General features: G+C 38.8%; 1 protein-coding gene across 10 annotated transcripts in view; it reads right to left on the bottom strand.

Moving 5' to 3' along the window:
* Window positions 1-262: 262 nt before the first annotated feature.
* abi3bpa (ABI family, member 3 (NESH) binding protein a) overlaps window positions 263-17,290 on the bottom strand; it is a 29,447-nt gene continuing 12,419 nt past the window's right edge. For 2 of the 10 annotated variants that reach the window (XM_030124699.1, XM_030124701.1), the window contains exons 8-23: window positions 16,587-16,652; window positions 16,310-16,387; window positions 12,881-14,221; window positions 12,436-12,513; window positions 11,833-12,021; window positions 11,097-11,162; window positions 8,498-8,560; window positions 7,470-7,634; window positions 7,029-7,118; window positions 6,692-6,901; window positions 5,979-6,084; window positions 4,109-4,188; window positions 3,163-3,192; window positions 2,896-3,054; window positions 2,178-2,300; window positions 263-1,359 (exon numbers count right to left, since the gene is read on the bottom strand). In XM_030124699.1, the coding sequence (XP_029980559.1) occupies window positions 1,244-1,359; window positions 2,178-2,300; window positions 2,896-3,054; window positions 3,163-3,192; window positions 4,109-4,188; window positions 5,979-6,084; window positions 6,692-6,901; window positions 7,029-7,118; window positions 7,470-7,634; window positions 8,498-8,560; window positions 11,097-11,162; window positions 11,833-12,021; window positions 12,436-12,513; window positions 12,881-14,221; window positions 16,310-16,387; window positions 16,587-16,652 (2,960 nt within the window). In that variant the 3' untranslated portion in view covers window positions 263-1,243. The remainder of the gene's footprint in view (window positions 1,360-2,177; window positions 2,301-2,895; window positions 3,055-3,162; window positions 3,193-4,108; window positions 4,189-5,978; window positions 6,085-6,691; window positions 6,902-7,028; window positions 7,119-7,469; window positions 7,635-8,497; window positions 8,561-11,096; window positions 11,163-11,832; window positions 12,022-12,435; window positions 12,514-12,880; window positions 14,222-16,309; window positions 16,388-16,586; window positions 16,653-17,290) is intronic. The other 8 variants (XM_030124702.1, XM_030124703.1, XM_030124704.1 and 5 more) reach the window with 8 other exon arrangements.

Genomic DNA, 17,290 nt, shown 5'->3' with positions numbered 1-17,290 from the left:
AATTTATAAAAGTGTTCTAGCGTTGCCCTTTGTGTAGTTGGTACCAAATTGTAATCACTTTTTGTGCATACATACCCACTGTAGCCAGTTTGCAGTCGGAACACTTCTAGGGATTGATGAAGTCAGTTTATGATTACCTTTGGAGTTGAACTCTGCATTGCGTCCTTTATTCTTCTGATTCATCCCCTTTTTTTTCATTTTAAACAAAATCAGTGTGCCATTAAATATACATTTTTCAGTATAAAAGGCAAAGAGCAATGAATAAGTAAAAATCATTATTTATTGCTGGAAAATACATATAAAAATGTAGCAGGCTGATTTGTTTCAAAAGACAAAGCTATATATACACTTTGCATATTGTTTAAAGTAAAGAACAAGTTGTCATTTCCATATTGAAACCAATTTTGTATTCATTTATCTTTTCAATATACATTTTATTCTGTTCCATAATACACAACAAGGCTTCAAGGGCATTAAAAATAGAATTCTCAGTTCAGAGTGACCCCATGCAACTTCAGGGCTACAACTTTTTTTTTTTTTTTTTTTTATATTATAGTGCATCCTTTTGGGTAACACTGTTATCTGTCCTGAAAAATAAACTTGAAAAATACCATCGAAGGCTGATGGTACACAATACTGTACTTTACACCATATACATATATGCAAAAAGGCTTAATACTGTGCAAACTGCAACTTCTAATAATCCCAGTTCTGCATGTCTGTGTGTACTTGTATGATTGAATTTTACATAATACAAAATGTACACTCAAAGTATGATGCATGTTCTTTCTGTATACGACTTAACAGCGTGCGTGTTCACTGCCATGCAAGCACTGAGAAACATTTTTACTTTCTCATCTCCAAAGCTTGAGCTCACACAATATTCAGTACCAATCCTTTGATAAATAATATCATACAAGTTATTACACTTTGGGAGCCAGCTTCCCAACGTTTTGTCTGATTATATTCAACATTTTGGTTCAAACTCCTGCATTCGTTTGTTCATTGTGACGTGTTTGATAAATAGAAGAACAAAGTTGCAAATATCCTCAACAGACTTTTGTGACACCTAAAAGTCCTGTACTGGTTTATACCTGGGTGAATAAACCAACTGACAGAACTACTGTGACCACAGGGACATGAAAGAGAGGCCAACCCCCCATCAGGCCTTTGGAGACGGCTTTTATTCCTTTCCAACATGGAGGTCTTCCTTCGTCTTAGGTGGCTCTGTGGGGTCACGCTTTTACCACTTTCCCGGGATGGGCGTTCCACACTCATACCAGCCTACATAAGTAATATGCGATTTCCCTCCGATTTCTCCAAAGTGAACAGGTTCCTGTCGCAGTGCTCTGAAGTATCCTAACGTAAAGACACAGAGGAGAAAATTAGTCTGGTAGAAAAAGAACACCAGTGATTGGTTAATGGTTATAGGTCAGGGGCGTCAAACTCACTGTAGTTCATGGGCCACATTCAGGCCAATTTGATCTCATGTGGGCCACACCAGTAAAATAACAGCGATAATTATTAACCTATTACTAATAGCCTATAAATAAGGACACCTCCAAATTCTTCACTTTCTTTTAGTGAAATAAACATATGACTTAATAACTTATAAATTATGACCATATTTACATTTACAAACTATCCTTCCACAAAAAATGTGAATAACCTGAAAAAAATTAAATTTCTGGAGAAAAATAAGTGTTATTTTAACAATATTATGCATCAACTTATCATTTATACATGTGCATGACAGATCAGCTCTACAAAGGCACCAAACATTCAGTAACAGACAGAATATTGTTAAAATTGCACTTTTTTTTTTGCGCAATTTTCTTTAGACATTTGGAGAAGTTCATATTTGTTCAGGTTATTCACATTTTACAGTTAAAGGATTTTTTGCAAATGTAAATCTTTTCCCTTGCAGGGTCGTTTTTTTTCACATTATACCAAGAAGATAATTTGGACTCATTATTTATGTTATTATGCTATTATTTTACTTGAGAACACATTGGTCTGTATATGGAATCTGAACTAAAATCATTTTAACATGCTTGATTGTTAATATCTTCAGTTTATTTTTTGCACTTTGTAAACTCATCCCATGGGTCAGATTGGACCCTTTGCCAGGCCATGGATCACACGTTTGACATTCGTGTTATAGGTAATAAACTTACCTGACCGACTTGGTAGTTGGTCAGCAAACATCTGTGTGCCAGTCCGTCCATCCAGGAAGGAGTCAACAAACTGACAATGGTCCTCACCATGCCCCGTCTGATCTCCAATATTGTAGAACTTCCCTACAAACCAGATAAAGAAAGTTAAACCTTAACCCACAGAGACCCAAACAGCCACTGGTGACCAAAACCATCTACTGATCTAAACTGTTTAATACCTGTTGATCCACTAACCCTATCAATACATGTAAATAATTGGTGTAAAATACAGTTTGTCATCTTTTCATTTTCATCAGATATGACCCATTTGGATATTCAGAGGCTCCATAGTCACCATGGAAACATTGTCATCTTCTGCAACATTGATTCACCAGTAAAACCCATGGAGTTTGATAAATTATGTTTTATGTTCAAATAATATATTTTGTTGAAAAAGTCACTTTTTCTTCAGTTTTCTCTGTTTTTAAAATAATAAAACACAACTTTAATCTGAAATTTTATGAACATCTACATGATCAGAAAATTAAATATAGTAAAATACATGATTTATATTGAAAATACAGAGGATAATATGATGACAAATGGTGATAAATCAATTAAGAATGATTAAATAGACAGAAAAATTCATTTTTCACTGCCACAGAAGAAGCACTGGGTCTTTATGGGTTAAAAGGTGCTCGTATATAGTGCTGAATCCCATGTATGCCTTTGTATTTACCATTGAGTGTGTCACTTAGGTAGATCTTGTATCTCAGGGAGTTGCAGAGCTGGATGCCCACAAACTTTCGATACCAAGTTCTCTTTACAAACTGTTTTCCATTGCATTCGGAATAAGCATCAGCTTTAAAAGGGAACTGAGTCCAGATGGCATCTTTGCCTGTGAGAAAATCACGAAAAGCAAAGATTCAATACACTGGATATAAAATACAGGAGCATAATCCAAAAAAAGATTAACATTAAAAACAGAGAAAAGGATGATATTCACCTGCAACATATTCACTGACACGAGGATCCGCTACGAACATGAAAGAAAGTTGCAATGAATAATATAATCAGAACATAAGCATTAATCCAGAGTCATGACTCAAAACATATCTTCTTGTAGAACAACCCCGATTTGTAGCAGAGCCAATTTGGCAGAGTATTCAGATTGTTTAGCCTCAGAAGGCTGTGTTTTGATTGCACAAGGGCAAGAGGCCAGTTAAGAAAAGCATTTCCCTCTCTGTGTTGTCATTTAGAGTTTAAAAACACTAACATTTGACCCACTTAAGGCAATTCTTCAGCTGCACAACAACTGGTGCAATTTAGCCTTTTTTAATTTTTTTTATTTTTTTTTTGGAGAGCCTAATCAGCACATGGGTGATGTTCGTTAAAAATTAGGCTCACAGGACGCCTGGTGAGCTGACAGGACACTTAATCACTTAGACCCAGTGCCATGTTGAAATGATTAAAGTAATAACCACTTAACTGCACACCTTCTAAGAGTCTAAACAACGCTAATCACAGTCTGATAATTAGCCTCCAATACAGTGGCATTAACACGCTGGTAATTAGTCTTTCATGTAAAAATAAAGTCATCAGGGTTGATCAGGGATTTGTAAAACAATTTTCTTTTTTGTCAGCAACCACAAAGTAAAAGGACATAAAGGTCTGCTTACTGAAAACAGCACCAGTGCTGTGCTAACAAAAATAAACTTCCTCCTCCGTCAGTCTACCCCAGGGCAGCTGTGGCTACAAATATAGTTTACCACCACCACAGTGTGAATGTGTGAGTGAATGAATAATGGATCCACTGTACGCGCTTTGAGTATGCGTTCATAGAAAAGCGCTATATAAATCTAATCCATTATTATTATTATTATTATTATTATTATTATTATTATTATTATTATTATTATTATTATTATCATTATTAAACTGGTAAAACTTGCCTGATTCTGTGCTAAAAGACACAGGATCACTGGAGGGTCCCGTTCCCAGCTCATTCTTTGGTGTTACCTTGAATTCATAACTGGAATGACAAAAAAAAAATACATACTAAGAGCCAGAACTCTGAGTCATATACACAAGAAAGAAATAAAAGGACAATTTAAAACTGTGAGGAGTTGTCCAGTCTGAATTACTCCACTCTGAGATATTTTCATGCCCTTGACAGCGCAGCACTGTATGGGTCACACTCTCTCACACACACAGCTGATGGTTATTCCACGTGTTGCATTCAGATGTCCTGGCAATCGTAGCCTAGCAAACCCAACCCAGAGGACGGCTCTGGTGAGTCTGGAGACTCCAGATGCTAAGATCCAATTAAAAACTCAGTGACCCACTCCACCCAGATTTCCTCAGTGTTTGATGAATGTTTAGAGTTTGACACAAATACAGTGTTTTTAAGTAAATGTCCAGAGACGAAAAAGATTCTTTGACATCTGACGACTAGTTTGAAAGCCAGTGAAATATTATTTATTTTAAAACACTCTGTACTGTCACACACAATATGTGATTTGTCATAGTTTTAAGGCATCCAGCAACAATATGCTTTGGGAGTTGTTCATGGGTGTGAGTGTGTGTTGATCTGCGATGTGGGAACAGGGTGATCCCATGTGGACATTTCCCTGTTGCAAAAAAATATCATCTCCTGAATAAAGCTCCAAAAAATAATGTTGTTGGTCATTTTTCACACATGTTTTCATCTTAAGTGTTTTACATCACTGCTCAAAATATTGAAAAGTGCTGTGTCTTTGTGAAGGACTATATCATGCACTCAGAAAAAAGTAATTTAACCAACTTTTAATTGTTTTAGACATGTGGTAATACGTGGTTGCCCCTGACTATAACACGGTAAGACTATATACTATGTTCTCAAATTGTGTCATATAACATTTCTGTACTATCTTTACAGGTAGTCAGTGGGCTCTGGTGCTGATACTACAGTATGTGCTTACATTTCACAGTTTTTTTTGTGTGCGTAGATAATTGCTGAGGCATTAACAGGTTTTTGAGGTTGTTTCTAATGCTTTTTTTTATGTGGTCATCAATAGCATCTGGTTGTAGAGCGAGAGGACTCCACTATGTGGTCCGAAAATTGACATTTCAAACAGTTTTTTTATATGTTTCTGAAGTGTTAAAGGTAATTGCTATGGCAGTAATAGGGCTCCCTAGAGTGTTTAAGGGTTTTTAATGGTTTTTACTGTGGTTTGGAGTAGAGAGGCTGTACTATGTTATCTGAAAATGGTGATTTCTGACAGATTGTGGTAGAAGTGATTTAAATGATTGGAAAAAATTATTGGCATGATGATAAATAATACATCCCTGAGGTATTTTAAGTTCATTTTATGGGTTTTCAAGCAGTTAGTTCCTCCAGAGGTGCAATAGTAAACCTATGATATGTGTTCCAAAAATTATTATTTTTGACAAGTTTTGGTGTATTTCATCATTGTGTATATAAGTGATATGAAATTGGATCATAGATGCCATCACCCTTGTTAGCAAAGTGTGCAAAATGAAAAACCCTATCTGAATAAATTCCATCCGCTGCATAGAGTTTACATACTTATTACTTCAAAATAGACACTGCAGTATGGAGAGAAAGACACTAATGGATAAAATGGTGCTATAAAACCAGAAAAGTCACAGTTGTAGTTGAGACATCCAGCAAAAGAGTTCTTTAGGAGGCATTGATATGTTTGTCAGTAGATGGAAAGGAAGATGGGAGTCCTTCTTCAGGGCCAACATATCACAGACTAGCAACACACGATAATAAATGTCTGGCTACAGTCTATTATTCCATAAATAAGAGCTGCATACCTGCTCTCTGGTTTGAGATTTTCCACAGCTGTATGTGTCTGATTGGTTGTTAGTACTGACACTTCCTTCCCATTTGGTCCTTTAGTGGTAGATACAACTTCATACTCTAGAGAAAGATCAGGCAGAACGATTCCAACTGTGCTTTTAGAAACACACACTTTCAAATAACCACACCTTAAAAGAAAAAGAGCTGTAATAAGTAGTGCTTACAAACCGAATGCCATTTATCTTCTACTAAATAATCACATAAAGAGTTAATTTGCACTTTTATGTAAAACAGTCATATTGCCCCATTAGACGGACTATACAGAATAATAAAAGTCATATATAAGTCAATAGCTTAACCTCCTAAGACCCAGCTATGGGTTTTCTGTCCACATTTGTGGACAAGAGTTTCACAACTTTATACAAAAAAAAAAAAGAAAAAGAAAACTATCCACCACAAAGGACATTCCATAAAAATTTTAAAATCTGCTTCTGAAAAAACTGTTGCATCATGATGTTTCCAATATAGGCACTTATTTAATAAAAAACAAAAAAAGCTTGTACTTTGCTGACATTTCCTGAGTCGTAGGAGGTTAACTTAGCCACAATTATTAAGGACTTAGAACGCTGCTTTCTACGACACATCCTCATGCTTTTCTTTTAAATCTGCACTCTATTTGTATAAAAAAAAAAGAAGCCAAACTCTGTGCTGAATGTACATGCCATACCTCTGGTTTCATTGTCAGATTTCTGCCAGTCCAGAATGACAAAAGACGGGCAGCCCTCCACTGTGACCACAGTGACGTTGGAGGGCGGGATACGAGGAGGTCCGGTCACATTCAGGTCATTGTTCTCCTCATCGGGGAAATAAGCGAGGGAGGAGGTAATAGAGCACGGCTCATCTGGCTTTTTATCCGTCTTGTAGATCACATGGGGAGCTGTACAAAGGAGTGGAGTTCTTTATTAATACATTGTAAAACCAGCTGCTGTAGATTATGTTACTGATAAAGCAGTTATATCTTCAGTGGATATTGAAAAAAAAAAACTTAAAAATGAGGGTCTTACCTACAAATCGCTTCTTGCCCATGACGTCTACATCTGATGTTGGTAAAGGCCTGAATATGGAGGAGTTTTCACCCAGGTCAAAGCGGCTGGCTGAAAAGGACACAGAGGAGAGGTGGTGGGGTTAGTGTGAGGAGCCAGCAGACTCTGGCAGTGATCTGGGGCAACTTTTTCCAGCTGTGGCCTTGGTCAAAGACTAGCCAGACCAGCACCCGGCTTAAACTGGCCTGAAGTTGCACTTGATATTCTTAACTTTTTTTTTTATTCTCACTTTGTTTTACACACCTGTAAGCAGGATCACTTCTGATTATTATCATATGCGTGATTTGACTCTGATTCAAAAACTTGTCTGTGCATCATGTTCTCAATTTTACATCCTGGTATGAAAACACTTATAAGCTGTAACATTTTCCTAACAAATATCAAAATTGGTGTTACTCATACTGTTTACTAGTGGGGCGGTGGTGGTGGTTGTCGGTTTGTACTCTTGTTTCTCTGTGACTGGGGAGGTGGTCGTCGGTTTGTACTCTTGCTTAGGTTTCACTGTGACCAGAGAGAATGGCTTCAAGATGGACTCCTTGTCTCCTTGTTTCAGGTCCATGGGTTTATCTGAGGACAGAGAGGAGGAGGAGTAGGAGAGCTCAGTTCACCGTCATCATCTGACTCACAGTCATACACAGTTGTGATCCATCTGCTCTGGCCATCCTCACTGAGCAACTCTATGGCCTTTTCCTGGCTGCAGAAAGATCAGAGATTGCTTGTGTAATAGCGCTTGTGCTCTTTTAAAGAGAGCAAAGGTCTGCCAGAATACACTAGATGAAACCAAGGATGCCCAAATGCTCTAGCTTTATGAACATACTTTGTGCAAATAATAATACTGATGTGGAGTCAGAAAAAAAGGAGATAAAATACATAGTGGGAAATAAGCTTATACCAAAAATTAATATCTGTGACAAGCTGTGATGTTAAGGCTTGCTTTGCAGATTAGTGGATTTGGTGCATGTCTGACAAACACTGTCTCAAGCTGCAGACATCACATAGTCTCAGCTGTCCATGTTGTTTCCACTGAGTGTTGATGACAGAGCAGCCATGCAGCTAGGGTAGGCTTGACCTCGTAGATAAACTAAAGCTGAATAAATCTGATTCATATGAGTGATAAAGAAACAACTGGCTTTCACGATAACAAAATCTGTTTAGCGAGGTATACTACAAGAAAACTTCTGCGAGAAGAAAAACTCTAATTTACTAATTTGATTTAGCTTCACTTTCACATTTTTACATAAATGCTTGTCTTGTTTTGTCGCTAATTTCCATAATATTGTTAGTAAAAAGTGCACGAAAAGGACAAAACAAACTTTCAGAAGCACTGGCTTAAAGAAGCTTTGATTTAAGTCTTGGTGTGAGACATTTACAGTATAAAGGACAAGGTGCAGCAATGAACACTAAAGTGCAAACACTGCTGTTGCACTCACCATGGTCACTGTGTTTCCTGACCAAGTTGGGTCTCTTGTTGACAGGAGAAGAGGGATGCAGAGCTGCAAAGAATCATGGGAAACAGAGTCCACAAAATGAAAAATCACAACTGACAAGAGGCAACAGGTGGACAGCACCGAAGAATAGATACAAAACAGTGTAGTTCATTTAATAGTGCAATAAATCGTAAATGATAGATTGGAAAACAGGGAGTGCAGAAGACTGCGATAAAAATGGGCCCTGGAAAATAAGTAGACATAATACAAACAACAAAAAAGCACACACAAGCCAAGCAGATTGCATGTGAAAAGCTGATAAGTCATTTGTAAAATGTGGCCACAGATTTCTACATCAGTCTGTGACTAATGTAAACCACATCAAGACTTAATAACCTTGAATGTTCACTCACTGAATCCCAAACTGAACAGCACCAGGTTTTATAACTTTTTGAAACATTCAAATTGCACAAAATAAAGAAATTCTTGCACCACAGATACAGTGTAATAAAGTTCAACTACGCAATAAAGAGTAGATTACATTCCATCTAATCCACTCTGATGAATACAGATTACAAATTGGCTGGAGATGGCTGCATAAATTTAGCTCATTTAATCATAAAAAGTGCAAGGCTTTGTAACAAAAACATCTTAGCAACAATCTGTCAAATACAGATTTCTAAATGTGGGGGTCTTTCCATGATTTAATGTCCCCACTGTACTAAATCTTTGTTGTGATATCTTTGAGGAGTTGGAGATGCTGTGGGAGGTTTAACACATGACATTTCCTGTACATGTTTCAAATCACAGCTGCTTAGTGATTCAGTTCATTTGCCGTTTATTATTCTCTTATCTCAGACTTTCATTAATGGTCTTTCTCTCGACACGAATTTGTAATTGTATAAGCTAGCCATGTCAAGGCTAAAACACCTCAAAAACATTTGTCTTGGAATTGTTTCCTCCTTCAATGTTGCTGGATGGAGCTGACCTCCCCCTGGTCTGCATAAATTACTGATTTCTGGCATGTAAACCCAAAAGAAACATGTTGAATCAAGCAAGACAAACTGAAACAACATCTGCCAACATCTGTACAAAGAAGAGAAGCATGCATTCTAGGAGTACTTATGACTCTCACATGGCTAATGATCAACATATGCTCATACATTAAGACGCACAAGATGGCAATGTAGTAATTTAAATGACAGTCTGAGGCAAGAAAAAGTGACTCAATCTCAAAATCTCAAAACAGTGATGTCACGTCTAACCTGTCAGGGAACTAAAAAGCAGATCAGCTGTGATGTAATGTAAAGACGTGAGTTTATAGCATATGTCTAAAATGCATACATGTTTTGGATGCCATTCTATTGTTTCTAGTGAGGATGTGTTTGGGCTTTTTCGTCACACTGTACATCTCACAAAAAGCAAGCTGAATCTACCAATAGTGCTGGACCCAAATCTGTTCACTAATACAGCAGCGATGCAAGTGCTGTTTTCTGTCAAGTAAACTCGTCTGCAACGTGAAGACATTTAAATACGTGCAGTGAAAAAAAAGAGATTCGTTTTCGGCTCATATTAGCATTCCCACTGAAACACATACCGGTGTCTCACATCTCTGGTATTGTTGCTTTGGCAACGTACACTCCTTTTTTTACGGACGAGAACAAACCCAAGTTGAAATGCCAACATCAGACTGAGTTACATGAAAATATCTTACATTAATTCTACACAAAGTGCACACTGATGCTCCAGCTGTTGTTTACTCGGGTTGTTTGCTGTGTTTGACGTAATAATCCTAACTCAGTTCTATGTCATTCACTTCCTTCAGGGAGGCAGCGAAAGAGGCAAGGTGTAGGTTACATCTTTTTGCAGAAGGTACAAACAGTGATTAAGAGCTTTGTTTTTGAATGTGTGTGGGTTGGCAGGGCGATTCTTTCTGTAGAGTTGCTTCCAGAGAGCCTTGCGACTCCTTGAAGACCTCTGAAACTGTCCAAGTTTCCAGAAATAACACACACCAGCTGTGACATGGGACTGAAGCACAACCTTTCTTCCCAACTCCAAACAAGGAGAGAGCGGAGCGTCACCGTTAATACATGTGGTCCAGACATGGCTTGTGTTACTACTTGAGATGGATTTGATTACTCTAATTAACAGAGCTTGCCTGGCAGACTGGAAAAATGTGATTGACCGAAAAAAAAAAAAATAATAAAAGAGGGCAAATCACATTCACCTTTCACAACAGGCAGGCTCAAGCTATTCTCAAACTAATTCAAACCGGTTCCTCATTAAAGGTCCATATGTGCCGTAGACTAAATAATACAGTATGGATGTGACAGGAATGTGCCAAAAATCTGGTGGCACAAAGAAAATTCAAGACGGCTTCAGTCTCAGTCAAGTACAAGCTACTGGAGCTGTACGTAAGGGACAACACAGACCATGACCAGACACAAAACATCACAATGACAAACAAGTCGAGAATCATACAGCGTGAGAGGATTGTGACAAAAGCACAGATCAGTGGGACTTTGTGGGACGGGACATAACAGTGTCTCTTGGGTTAGTGCACGAGGAACACTGACAGCTGATTATCTTGGTCTGTCTTTACCAGGTTCCTCTTTGGGCCCAACGACAGGTTTAGGAATAGCATTGCCCCTATGATGCGCCCCACCAGCTGTTGAAAGGGAAAAAAAAGGTTTGTTATCAAATGTTTTCTATCATGGTCATAAACCTACCAGCAGAGAAAGAAAGTCAGAACAAAATAATTGGTTTTTCTCATAGTAATTATAATTCACTCTCTTTCCAGTGACAATCCAGCTCATTTTTTTATCTGGTTTAACAGATGTTCTGGATATACAAATAATTTTTCCTCTTTTGTCTATAACTCTTAGATGAGTACCATTCTGGATGTGCAGGAAAGGAGAAAAGGCAGATGTACTGTCTGTGCAATGCTAGGTTTGGCAGAGTTGGTGTAAAATGTGGTGCATCCTGGCCGGTGCCGTGGCCAGATTTCCCACTCGGCTAGCTAGAAGGATCATAAATTATATGAACAATCCTGACCTCAGAAATGCCACTGCTGCTTGAAGTAAATGTGTGAAATACACACCAAAAGAGAAGGCCACAGAGCATGGGCAACATATGGGCTGTAAGAAAAAGTAAAGCAGAAGATAGAAGGAAGAGGAGCCAAAAGCATTTAAATGTCTATTGTGTGCATTGAAGCTGAGTTTGTCCGGCTTTGTTGAAGCACTTCTGAAAAAGAGTGTTGATAAAAGAGAATGACCTGAGATAGCTGCAAGGTAAGAGGCAATTGAAGAAAGGGGAGAGGAAGTTGTGTACACCATTACCCCCAGGTGTGCTGGAGCTGCGAGAAGAGGTGAATGTCTTGGATGGAGAAAATGTTCTGTCACCATTACGGGTGGGATTAGGAGGAACCCGGGTGCGTGAATGTATGATTTTTCTTCCTGCTGGAGGAAATGATGAGCTAATGGAAGAACGCGGGGCTGCAGCAGTTGATGATCTGAGGATGCCAGTACCTAGATGAAAAGAAAGGCAATCGGGAAGGTTAAGGATGATCCTTAGACCTTTGACAGCTTTACCCTTAATGGAACGAATGATAGGACACACCACTGAAAAAAAGGTAGAAGAGTGGAAAATGAATGAAATGACAGAGAGGCTTACATGAAAATTTAAGAACAGGAATTAGTCAGACCACTGTGGGAAGTGTGTAGGACTGTAGGATGTAGAAGTGACTATGATTGGCTGAGAATGGAGACGTATAGATGGAGGCAGTGATAATGATGGTGGTAGAGAGCAGAGGGATGGAAATGGAGATGAGGAAGCGGTGGCATCATCAAATGATTTGAAGTACGACTTAAAGCACTGGACTCTGTGATTTGACAAAAGCAGAGATGGTAATGGGACAAACTTTATGACGTCATGATGTTTACCCTGATTGTTACTACTGGCCTTCTCTGCAGCCAGGACAGGTCTTGGTAGAGGCTTGCCCTCTTCTGGTGGACTAGGAGCTGCATGAAAGAAAACTCACTATTTATTCTATGATAATATGGACTGTATCTATATTTATTCACATTTAAAAGGGACACATTTTAATTATTTTGGTATTCTAATTAATTCAAATGCATAAAGATGATCTCCGATCAAAACCTTAAGCAAAGTTTGCCAATAAGATTATTTTAAAGGAAGAGAATATCAACTGCTCACTAGGATTACTCAAGTTTTGCATAAAGCATGCACCAAATTTCTGTAAAGAATTTTGTTATACAACATATGCTTCCGAATTAGCAAAAATTGTTACAAAAATATGCCCCTTTTAAGGTGTATTTGATATAATGGTCGATTGTGGATTACTTATGGGAAAAGTGGGATCTTTACCCGTAGGGGCTGCATGCCTTGGGGTGACCGTGGTAGGATTGCTCCTGGTCTGAGGCTGAAGCCCAGGTGGAAGTTGTGGTTGGGGTTTAGGTGCAGGGTTCGGCTTAGGTAGAGGGACAGGTAGGGACTGGAGGGACGGAGGCTGGGCCTTTGGCAGAAGATGTGTTGGTAAGGTGGGTTGAGATTCAGATACTGGTGGGGCCTTAATTTTATGTAAATGATCCTGTGGCTGAGGAAGTTTAGGCTGGTGCTTGGTCTTGTGTTGATGGTGAGTCTTTGGTGGTTTTTTGGGTTGAGACTGAGGACGGACTTTGGGTTGGATCTTTGATTGGTGTTGCGTCTTGGGTTTTGGTACGGAATCATTTACCTTTGACTTCGGTGTTGGCTGCGCCTTTGAATGGCGCACAGTGTTTAGATTAGGCGGGGTAGGTGGTTTAGATCTGCGATTGGACTTTGGTTGAGGTTGTGTTTGTGGCTGACCTGTAGATTGATATTGTGGTTTATGCTGTGGCTGAATATGAGTGTCTGTTAGTGCTTGATGTGTCTGAGTTGTGCGCTGGGGTGTTGGTTTTGTTGTCTGAGTTTGTATCACAGGTGTAACATGAGGAGTTGGTTGAATTTGAGGTGATAGTTGGGTCTGGGTCTTTAGTTGAGGTTTTGTTCGAGATGGGGGTTGCTGTTTGGGTAGGGGGGGGGGTTGAGGCTGTGGTTCAAATGAGATCTGGGGTGTAGGTTGGGGATTTGGTTGGTGACGGGGTTTTGGCTGAGAATTAAACTGTGACTGGATTATAGTAGCTGGCTGTGATGTTTCATGTGGAAGAAGATGAGGGTGGGTCTGTGGCATGGGTTTGGGTGTTGATGTGGTCTCAGCTATGTGAGGAGATGTTGTTAGGGGTTGTGGCTGTAGTTTCCTTGGGATTATAGGTTTTGATGTTTGTTGAGGTTGCAGTTTAGGATGGGTTTGGGTGGTTGATTGTGATTGAGGTTGGGTTTGTGGCACAGGCAAAGATGTAAATCTGATCGGTAGTGGTTGGGTTGTTGATTGGATCTTTGGGGATTGTGGTTCAGTTTGGAAATGTGTTTTTGGATGAGGCTGAGTCTTTCGTGGGGGCTTTGGTCGAGGTTGCTGGGTTTGTCGTGTTGGTTGAGGTACTTTACGTTGTGGCTTTGGTTTTCGTTGACTGAGAGAATGGCCAAGTCTCTCTACATTTTTCTGGGTGGTTGACACAGAAGCCAGCATGGGGGCCTTAGTGGTTGAGAAGTTATGTTGTGGAATGAACTTGGGAGCTAAAGGGACTGCCAGTAAAGGAGGCAAGACAGATCTGGAAAGGTCTTCTCCTCCTGTGTTTTGTGAGAGAGAAAGACATGGCCATGACCAAAACAAAGCACAACAAAGTGTAATTTCCATATATAAAATTATTTTTGAAAATTTCTCTTACAAAAACATATTTTCATCATCTAGAAATTAATGAAAGTAAGACATAGAGACATTTATAGAACAGCTGAAAATGTTCTTCAACAGACATGCCAAACAGCCACTGGATAGAGAACCAGCTAACCTTGGGCTCAAGCACAAGTTACACAATAACTCCTACCTGGCACGTGTTTGATAAAAGGGCTCCAGTTTCAAAGACAGACAGCCCATATGGAAATACTTGAAATGTAACAACCATGTTACTACCAACAGACTGAACTACCAGGTCAAGGGGGGCGTTGAGTGACAGCCATCCAAATCCATTGGCTGTGCATCTAAGAGGCTATGGGTGTAATAGTTGTTGATTGATGCTGTGGGATTTTGATCGAATGTTCCGAATAGACTTTTCAATCTGATCAGATGTTCTCAGGAAAAGAGAGGAAGAGAAAAACAGAAGAAATCCGAAAAACAGAGCAGAAAAGTAAGACAAGTGATAAATAGCATGTCATTTCAAGCCCTTGACAACAAATACTCCACTTTATGACCATGTTAAAATCTCTTTTATGAGCATATCAGAATAGATTAACTTTCATCTACACTTCTGCCTTAAATATCTAATATGCAATAATTCACTTGTCCCTCTGGTACATGGACAATATTACCAAGCAATTATTTATAAACTGTGTGAGTTCTGGGACTAGATATTTGGAAAAATGGAACAACATCAGGAGTGGAGTACCATAATCACCAGTCTAGAATTATAATCATTCATTTATTCATTATCTGAACCTGCTTTATCCTCACTAGGGTAACGGGGGTCGCTTGGAGCCTATCCCAGCTACTTACGGGCAGAGGCGGGGTACACCCTGGACATTTTCCCCGTTCATCACAGGGCTGACATAATATAAAATACATAATATAATCTGAATAATAATATTAAGGCAGATGACAAACAGGAAGAAAATGCCAAGGCACTCATTAAAATGCCTTTATTCTCATGGCATGGTCATATATAGACCTTAAAAAACACTTCAAAGCATTTCGGCTTCAAGCCTTCATCAGAAAGGCAATAAAGGCATTTTAATGCTTAAAGAGAGCGCCTTGGAGTTTTCTTCCTGTTTGTCATCTACTTTATGAATCCCTTTTTCAAAAGAGCACCTCAAACAAACTCTTTTTTGGGTCTTAGAAGCATTACTTCCCATAATTTTTAAATAATATTAAGGCTTGAATTTTATCAAAGATGGATGGAGCCGCACAGTAACATAGTATTTATGAAGGGAAAAGGCGCAGAAGAATTAAGGTAAAATATACTGTATGTACATAGCATCGAAAAGAAAAGTGTGAAAAAGGGGCGTAGAAGAATGTTGTAATAGAAGAACAATAAAAGAAAAATACAGAGGGGGTTGATCCTGTGGGACAGAAATGTCTTGTGCATGCACTTCTGTCATGCAGACTTCACACCTTCATCTGTGCTGCATTGGAAGCAAAAGCCTCAGGTCAACAACAAAAAGGAAGAGGAGTAAGTTTGATGAGTCTGGTCTGGACTGAAGAAAGAACTGGCCATAATGGGATTAAAAATAGAGACCATATTGCCTAAGTGGGGACTATTAGGATATATTTGATTTGATATGTATGCTTTGCTGAACAGGATGTTCTTGCAGTGCATAGGGGCAGGTGACCTAAGGTTATTATGATAAATTGTGTTTGAATGTGCAGAGTTGTCTAACATTATCACATGTCCCTCACTGAACAAAAAAATCCTTAAATCCCCTTTTCCTAATATGCCATGCTGCCAGGCCACCTACCTCCACAAAGCAACACGCTGACACCATCGTCTTTTCCACAGGGAGGGGGTAACTACTGTACTTACTGAGAACATGCCACTCATGCAACTTTTACAGAGGACTTCATAAAGCTCTGAGTTTCCCTCTTACAGTCTGCCAAATCTATGATTGCACGCAGCCCGAATTAGAGCCATGAAGCTTTTACAATAATAATGGTAATTCACTGTTTACCAAATGGGCGTTTGGTGACAACAGGCACCGCGGGTCCAGGTGTTGACAGAAAATCCTGCCTAGTAGTTGTGGTTGGAGCTGAGAAATATAGTTTTATGTTAGAAGATCTGGGAAGAAAAAATGTTATGTCCTGTAGAATATATAACAATTGGGGCATAAAGTGCACAGTAAATGAAGATTTCTTGTAGGATAGAGATAGAGAAGTCAAGTTGTTTGACCAAATGTGTGGTCAAAAGTTCTTTCTGGCCTGTGAACTTAAGGTCAGAAAAGTCATTACCAAGAGTTGTCTTTGGGACTATGTTCCGGGAGAGGGGCACTCTGCCCTGGGTCCTGTTAGGGGAGGCTGACAAGGACAAGGGAGAAGAGATTAAAGACTATAAGTAAACACATGAGATGCATAGTCCTGAAAAAGAAATATATGATTATGGTAATTTCGCAATGGCAAATATTTCTTCTATTTAATGTTAGCAGGTCACAATAGTTACAGGGCGGTATATCAACATTTCTAATATCTACACCCAAAGCCTGGTATCATTAAAGGTAGTAAACTAGATGTGTTGAGGTATCACATATTACAGTCTAACACAAGAGCTCAATAGGATTCTTTGAAATACCAATAGTTGGATAAATAATCACAAATTAGCTCCACAATTACACATAATGCACCCTGCAACCACCAGAAGCTTGTTCTATCCTTTTACAGGACAAAGCGTAAAGGAATATTTTCTCTTATCAGAAAATAATGCAGACAATATAACTTTACGTGAATACCCCATTTCTAAAATAGCTTTATGATTCTGGCCACCAAATGAAAAACATTCTGAAATTAAAAAATGAGACCGAATTAAAAAGCAAAATGATAAATCAAAGGTCTTGTTAAAATTCTTCTAGTGCTGAGTCTTAAAGCATGGGTCAGTAAGAAGGGCTGAAACACACATTTCTAAGCAGCCATAAATCAAAGGATCTTATAAAAATTCTGCT

Source organism: Sphaeramia orbicularis, chromosome 21 (genome assembly GCF_902148855.1).
Source record: "Sphaeramia orbicularis chromosome 21, fSphaOr1.1, whole genome shotgun sequence".
Lineage (NCBI taxonomy): Eukaryota > Metazoa > Chordata > Actinopteri > Kurtiformes > Apogonidae > Sphaeramia > Sphaeramia orbicularis.
This window is presented reverse-complemented; position numbering and strand designations above follow the sequence as displayed.